Below are 7,998 nucleotides of genomic sequence, written 5' to 3' on the forward strand. Positions count from 1 at the left end.
CTTTCATGACACACTACTGAAATGCGGAATATGCTTCGAGCCGACTACGGAGGGTGTATTCCATTATCCTCAGTACGTGCCTTAAATTCTGTTTCATTCCGTATTATGTGCTTCGTTTCGTTTCGTTTGTAACATAATTGGATTAACGATTCAAAACTCGTATTGCATGTTAGAGTTAGAGTACATAGGGTTTACTGATATTGTGGCAAAAAATTATGTTATTTAATCTATCATATGTTTCACACACAAACCATTTCTGTAACTTAATTTGTTTCGCACATTACAGTGCGCTGAGATGTGGCCATATCTTTGGATTCAACTGCATCAATACTTGGCTGAAAGGAAGGACACCCTCTGTCGTAAGTGCTCGCGCTTGTAGTTAACATTTTACTTACTATAAATCGTCGTTATAAACCACACGTTTATGAAGAAATATATGAAACCCACATTTCCGAATGTAGTGTCCGTTGTGCAAATTATTCATGGATCAAAAAGAAGACTGTTTCAGGTTGCATGGTTCCTCTTCGAGTGAGGAAATTGTAAGAACTGTAACTTTTTACTTTTATTTAAACAAATTATATGGGATTAAACTTTACACAAAAATGGGTTATTTTGGGTTCGTATAGGTGGAAGATGCTTTGAAGAAATCCCAAGGTGTAGACGCAGTCATTCAAGAGTACCGCGATGACCTAAAAGCAAGCAACGAGGTTTCAATTACTTGTTCTTTATTTAATAATCAAAATATTGTATATAGTATTTTTTGACACTTCCACATTAGATGCGTCATACTTTAATTTGTAATCTTTTGTTTGGGGTATTACAGCTCGTCGACTTGTTGTTGGATGTTGTGAAGCGAACTGGTGAGCAATTGAAAGCGGAAAGGCGTAAGAATCGTGCAGTTTAGGTGAACGAAATGACATTTTGAGGGTAATTTTTAGCTTATCTACAACAGAATTATGAGCTACAACAATGTTATCGTGTTGAGAATATTTTTTTAACAAGTAATTTCTGCCCACAGGAGGTAATAGTGTTGCGAAAGCTTTTCAGGAGGCCATGATCGTTATTCCTACCAAGCCAGATTTCCGGTTGAATCTTTTGAAGTAGTTTCAAAACTATAACTAGGTGTAGTATCTAGATTTCCAGGAAATCTGTATATCATTCGAAATTTGTATTTTGTAATCGGCATGGAACCTTTCGTTATTTACATATTCGCAAACACTGAATCTATGCATTCACCCCTTAAATTAATGAAATTATGTATTGGGCTAATCTTTTTTAACTGCGCAACTATGCATTCACCCGTTAAACGTTATTCAGCTTAAGAACGTTAATGTCATTATTCATTTTTTTTAACCGAAATTTTATTTATCTCCACTCCCATTCATATAAAACTCGACTTCATGAATATATTCTCCAGATACACATCGCTTCATTTGGGTGAATTATTCATCTATTATTACTGTACATGTAGAAAGTAATTTCTTGTAATAACAATGCCATACCATGACAAATATATAGTACTTGGGTAACCTAAAAAACACTACCTTTGAATCCTTAGTCCAATCCCAAAAACAAAATAAACTAATAAAATTACGCCCAGCAACATATTACATTAGGCCGCCCAACAACGGAATGACATTTAAATAAATTACATTAGGCCCATGACATTAGGCCCAACAACGGAATGACATTTAAATAAATTACATTAGTCCAATCCCGGATTGACATTTAAATAGATCCTTTCAAAAAGCAAGACCAAACAAATTACATTAGGCCCAACAACATTAATTCATATTAAAATTGGAGTTTTAAATTTTAAATCGATTTAAAATTAAGTGACAATTTAAAAATTAAAAAATATAAACTTTTTGTTTATACTATATACTTTTCTTTTTATTTTCATTTTCGTTAACTTCTTATTCGTTGTTACATCTCTTTCCAAAACTGTATAATTCGATTAATTAGAAAATATTTCAAATGCATATCAAATTAAAGATCCCAATAAAAGCTTTAATACGATATATTTTAAGTAAATATTTTGTTTAAAATGTATAATTTTAATTTATTTAAATATTAAAGTTTTATAAATTTCTCTATGCTCTCTCATCTTTTTTTAGTATTTTTTTTTTAAATTACTTTTATATTAGTATTTTATTTAAAATTTTCAAAACTGATTATTTCCGGACTTGTGCATATTATCAAAATTTATAATTGTGAATTATTTTATATCTGAAATAAATGCCTACATTTAAATAAAGTAAAATCTAAACAAGCCAATTTTCACATGCGTGTATCTCTATGTAAATGAATCAGATCTACGTGCGATTGCATTCGGATCTAGAATTCCAGATCTAGACGAGTATAAACCTTCCGCTATATTTTTTTTTTTTTGCCCAACAAAAATCAACAGAATTGCATCAACAGAAAAATCATAACAAGTTCAAAGCATCTGACATTAAACCAGACTGATATTCAAGTTCAGAGACCAAAGCATCTCCACAAACAAAAATATCTCCTCACAAAATTACTCAATAAAAAGTAGCAGACATTAAATCGCTTAAGCCCTACCAAAACATAGAAAAACAGCTCAGAACCTGAGCTTGGTCCGCTATATAAAAACTCCACAGAAAATACTACCACTGTGCAGTCTGATTCGGATCGAGTGCAAACTTAAATACTATTACGGCAGCAACAAATAGAATAAATTTTCAAATGCGATCGAGAAAAAATAGCCGAAGAAGAGTTTTCAGAATCATACAAAGACGCAAATTACGCTAAATCCACAGAAAATTACGCTAAATTCATGAAAATGAAAATTCATAAAAACAGATTTCCGAATACCATAACACATAAAATTCATACCGCGGAAGAACTACAAAAGATGGCGTCAAATCATACAAAAGTTGTCCTAATCAACGGAAAAACGATCGGACATGACACGATCATTTTGGGTACTGTATTGGTTACTCAGGAATTCAGGCATGTCCTCAGAATCCACGAAATCTGCAAACAAAAACACAAAATGGTTAAAGAAATGCTTCTATATTTTTAACACCAAAAATGGATTTTTTTATCTAACCATTGATGTCAACGGTCGCCTTTGATCTCTTCTCTGCGCCGGAACGCCGAGCATCCCAATTTTTGCTTACAATCCTCCGTCGATAGGAACGTTTCTTCGATGGTGTTGGGTTGTTCACCGGCCTATGCAATGGCTCTTTCAAAGATGAACGAGAAGGTCCGGCTTTGGCAGTAGGTTGACTATTTTTTCTCATCCCTTTCACTTCAGCTATCATACTACTTATACGTTCAGTGATAATATCCCGACACGCCTTGTCCTCTTTGCACTCGGTCAACAAATCATACACACGATGTGCATTGTGATTGACGAAGACCATATGAGTGAATTTGTTTGGTCCACAACAATCAATAGATCGCTTACTTAAAGGCACTCGTTCCTTCGACACCCTGCGCCACCTAGTAAGCAACATTTGATCGGGCACTTTATCCAAGTTCATATTGAAATAAACTCGAAATAAATGTCGACAAATAATACCTTCCGTCTCCCACATACAACAAGAACATGACCCCATCTTCGTTGTTTGGTTAAAATTGACAACGCGGTACCCTTTAAAAGCCGTAGATGAACACACCTTGAACTCCAAAAGTTCATCATTCAAATCGATAGGTTCTTGACTCACTTTAAGAGAAACCGAATACAAAGCTTCGTACTCAAATAACTTGAAAATATTTCGAGTACATACCTCCCCAATTTGAAAAAGAATTTTCGCATTTTGTATGAACATACCCGGCATTCCCCGACAAAGAGCATCCTCCTCAAATTCTTGTGTGCGCCAATTTCTCTGCAATCTCTCAAACCCGACGACAAATTCATGGACACTAGTAGTGGAACGACACAACTCCTTAAGAACCTTGTTCGTCGCTTCACTCCGAGATGTTGCATGTAATCCACCGGTAAATCTATCTCTCGTGAAAGCGGATGACCATCGCTTTTTTAACTTATACATGCCGCTAAACCATCTATTACCCACTAAGTTGAAGTCTTCCATCATAGTTGTCCAAGAGGATTCAAACTCTTCATCATTCTCACAACCATTCATGCATCGGTACCACAAGCTTTTGAAATGTTTATCATGGTTAAGCCTACCGAATTGCTTCCCGGCATTCTTGTTTATATGCCATTGACAAAGTCTATGCTTTGCATCACGAAAGGTAACGTCGACACCATTCATAAGAGCTTGGTCTTGATCGGAGAAAATAATAGAGGGCTCTTTATTGTACATAGACTCAAGAAATGTGGCAAATAACCACTCGTACGATTCGGTTTTCTCGTTGCATAAAAATGCAATGCCAAACATAACATTCATCCGATGATGATTTATTCCAACAATGGGAACACAAATCAAATCATACTTGTTAGTTTTATACGTAGCATCCACAGAAATCACATCACCAAAGTGTTGGTAATCAACAAGGCATCTACTATCCCGAAAAAAAAGGTTTTGAAGCCTACCATCATCGCTCACCTTTACCTTCCAATAAAACGCAGGGTCCCCCAATCCTTTCTCAGTTAAATACTCCATCAACTTGTTCACATCGCCATTTGTAGATTTCGCCATTGCCGCTGATTCGCGGTTCAGTTCATTATAAACATCCTTGCGTGTGAAACCAATATTTTCTCGATTCCCAGCTTCTTTCTCCAAGAAACGATAAGCACGGCTTACACCAATGCCACTCGACTTCATCGCCATTAACAAAGTTTTCTGTGAATGTTCAATTTTCCTAGCAGATCGCAACAAATAGCTTTCGCTGGGATGGGCAAGCTCATGGTTATGCTCTTTGAAAAATACAGTTACCACCCAAGGCGAATCCACATCTGCCCGACTAACACGTAGCCTAGCTTTACAGTTGCTCCGGTAACTGTGCTTTTTAAATGCAGCTATTCTACTAGTCGACGCCTTCTTATCGGGATGCCCCTCACATGAACAATGATAAGCCTTCGAAGAAACAGTCTTTCGGTCGTTGAAATAGCCATTACTTCCAACCCTAGCAGAAAACCCAATCATCCGTGCATAGGTTGCATATAACACAAATACTTCATCTAAAGTGTCAATAGCACATCCAACTCTAATCATAGCTTCCACTTCCGGCAACGTCAATGACTTCTCGCCACTGTTTACATCCCCAACCTCTTCAGCATTTCCATCACCTCTCTTTCCATTCAAAATGCTATCCAAATCCACACTTTCTGCTGAATAACTTTCTACTGATTCATCAGTCTCACCACCTGAAAATAAACTACCAAATTCACCAAAATTTGAATTGCCACTCAAAGAATCGCCAAAATCATCAAGGCCTACGGGTATATTCAAATCGAAGTCCATCTCCCTAGATCAGTTTTCTGCAACAAAGTCGTCATAAATTAGAAGATCCCTAGCACAACAGATAATCACAACACATGTATGCATGTACATTAAACAAAAAATGTGGGCCATAAAAAATAATGTAAACAGAATAATAGAGTTATCACCAAAAAAATGTGACTCAAAATTCGCAGCCATGTATTTGTTAAAGCCTTTACTAATTGATCGATAGGACAATGCAGCAGATCTAAATTAGTGCAATAAAATCCAAATCCTTTTCTTAATGATATTTGAAGCCACCAAAACAAAGACGGATTTATTCCAATTGATCGATAGGCAAATGCAGCATGAAATCCATGATAGTGGTAAGTAAAGACTCCAAGAGAATTCTAAATCAACAAAATCAAAACGAAAACCTCAACTACAATAATTTCCCTTAACATCTGATTTAATGTCAATTAATACATCATATCCCAAAAGGTCAAAACCATTAATTAATGACTTCAAAATTACTACTTCAAATACACTACACCGAAAGAAGGGAATTCGAGATATAGAAAACTAGGAAACTGTAACAAAACCCTCCCCCACAAACAACCTTAGAGAACACGAAAAAAACAACAAGAACATCCAAGCTGGGTGGAAGACACTCACGACAACTACTCAAGACGATCTTCAAAATATAGCTGTAAGGAAAAGCAACCGAACCCTTGCGACAACGGACACCCAGCAGCTTGCCAACTACTCCTCTGAATGAACTAAGAAACACTGAACTTCAACATAGCTTCGCCGAGAAACACCCAAGCTGAACTTCACCGGAAAAAAACGCCGCACTTCACCTAAGAAATGAACTAAATTTCACTCCACAACCATATGAGAGAGAGCTGTCAATCCAACGGTAGGGAGAAGGTCATCTAACATCTTACACTTTTAAATTCGAAACGTGTCATACCAAATCCCAAGATATCCTAGGTTGGACACAACAACCAATGCTGGGTACTGTTCATAGTCAAAGAGGTGCTGTCAATATAAACTTGACTCTGCAAAACCAACATGAAAAAAGTGACCAAAACCGGAGACAAAGGGTGGGCAGTAATGGTTTCTGTGGGAGGACACGTGGCGGTAGATCAACGTCCCCGCCTAGTAAGCGGGCACCTAGGATAGACAAAGCCTAATAGATGGACAATAGACAGTCGAGATTAGGGCACAGTGCAGCATTCAACATTAGACTTGCCAAAAACAGTGTGGTTTCATAGTACTGTACAATTTAATAATCTCTCTCGTCATCTTTTCTAAAGAGAATTATACCACTTTGAATTTTTTCCCTCCAAACATTTAAAAATATAATTATTTGAAAGAAACCCTTTTTTCTGTATAATACTTCCGAAATCCTCTGCAGGCAGATCAGTATAACAAAAAAGTATATCCTTTTTTTCTTGCCGACGGTTTTTATTTATTTATTTATTATGCTTTGTTTTTTGTGAGTGTAGAGCTATAGATACATAAGCATCTCTCGACTAGAGTTTATATTCTGTTATTCAACATATATTGGACTATCTTTCATATCTCTAAACACAAATTAAAGGTTAAATATAAATTTTTCTAATGTACGTAAGGATAGGTTCCTAATCATCATGAAATGAAATTTCAATAGACAAATAGAATGTTGCAACCGAATATTTGTTCATTATTATTTCTGTACTATAAGAAATCCAATGCGAAGCAACTGATCGAGTTAAAAAAAATACCTTGAACCATGAATCACTAATTACGGAATTTAGAATTTTTCAAATTCAGATTTAATTGCATTTCACAACCAAAATAAAAAAATTAACCACACTTTTAATCGTTTGGAGAGAATGAAGTTTTTAAGTCGATGGCTTTCGCTGTTGCTCTTTATCTTCGCCCACTCCGTTTTGGCATTTAGCGGGGGTAGCGGGGCCCGCTGGAACTGTACACGCGTCAACCAATGGCAGAAGATTCGACCCGGGAAGGGGGTGGGGCCCGCTGGTCCAATCAATCTAATTTGGATTTTTTGAGGGAGAGTCGTGTAGTGTGGGTGTAAATCCACGAAGAGGTGGGGCCCGCTTTTCCCCGGTGGAGAAAAAGTCAAGAAAGCAGCCAATGGGAGCGCAGACGTGTGGCCATCGGCAACTGCTTTCCTATTTATTATCTCCGACCCCCACGGTCACTGTCGGCAGGACACGTGTCGCGCATCGGGGGCTTGTCCCGCTTCCGACGAGAAAATAGGGGGCCGAGGCCCCCTCCCCTCTCCTACGTCGTCGCCACGTCACACGGCTTCGTCAGTTTCTCATCGTATCGTATCTACTTGCAAATCCTCAGCTTTCCTATTTTTTTCTTACTCTTTGCTGCCTTTGCTCTTCTTACATATGTCACGCTTTTACTATTTACTATAAAATCTCTACATTATCAAATCATTTATTTCTTGTGTGTGTTTAAATGTGACTTCTTCTTGTCTGTTTGTAAATAACGGACATCATCTTTAACTTTTTCTTATTAAGTCTAGTGTTTATCAAATAATGTTCTGATAATTGTGTCCTTCTCTCAAGTAGTGGTTAATTTTAAGATTAAAGTGAATACTAAAGCTAGGTTGAAA

General features: G+C 36.8%; 1 protein-coding gene across 1 annotated transcript; it reads right to left on the reverse strand.

The window, feature by feature from the left end:
• Nucleotides 1–2,908: 2,908 nt before the first annotated feature.
• Nucleotides 2,909–6,262, reverse strand: LOC130998470 (protein FAR1-RELATED SEQUENCE 5-like). Its single transcript, XM_057923890.1, has 3 exons — nucleotides 6,156–6,262; nucleotides 3,080–5,419; nucleotides 2,909–3,003 (listed from the first exon to the last, which is right to left on the reverse strand). The coding sequence occupies exons 2-3, from the start codon at nucleotides 5,400–5,402 to the stop codon at nucleotides 2,909–2,911; spliced, it is 2,418 nt and encodes an 805-aa protein (XP_057779873.1). The 5' UTR covers nucleotides 5,403–5,419; nucleotides 6,156–6,262.
• Nucleotides 6,263–7,998: the final 1,736 nt, after the last annotated feature.

The sequence above is a fragment of the Salvia miltiorrhiza genome, chromosome 8 (assembly GCF_028751815.1).
Source record: "Salvia miltiorrhiza cultivar Shanhuang (shh) chromosome 8, IMPLAD_Smil_shh, whole genome shotgun sequence".
Taxonomy (NCBI): Eukaryota; Viridiplantae; Streptophyta; class Magnoliopsida; order Lamiales; family Lamiaceae; genus Salvia; species Salvia miltiorrhiza.

What these genes read in the sequence shown, in the direction of transcription:
- LOC130998470 (XM_057923890.1), bottom strand. Translation starts at nt 5,402, where the DNA reads ATGGACTTCGATTTGAATATACCCGTAGGCCTTGATGATTTTGGCGAT. An exon ending in GGCGACCGTTGACATCAATG is followed by an intron (nt 3,004 to 3,079) that starts GTTAGATAAAAA and finishes TTTTGTTTGCAG; the next exon opens with ATTTCGTGGATTCTGAGGAC.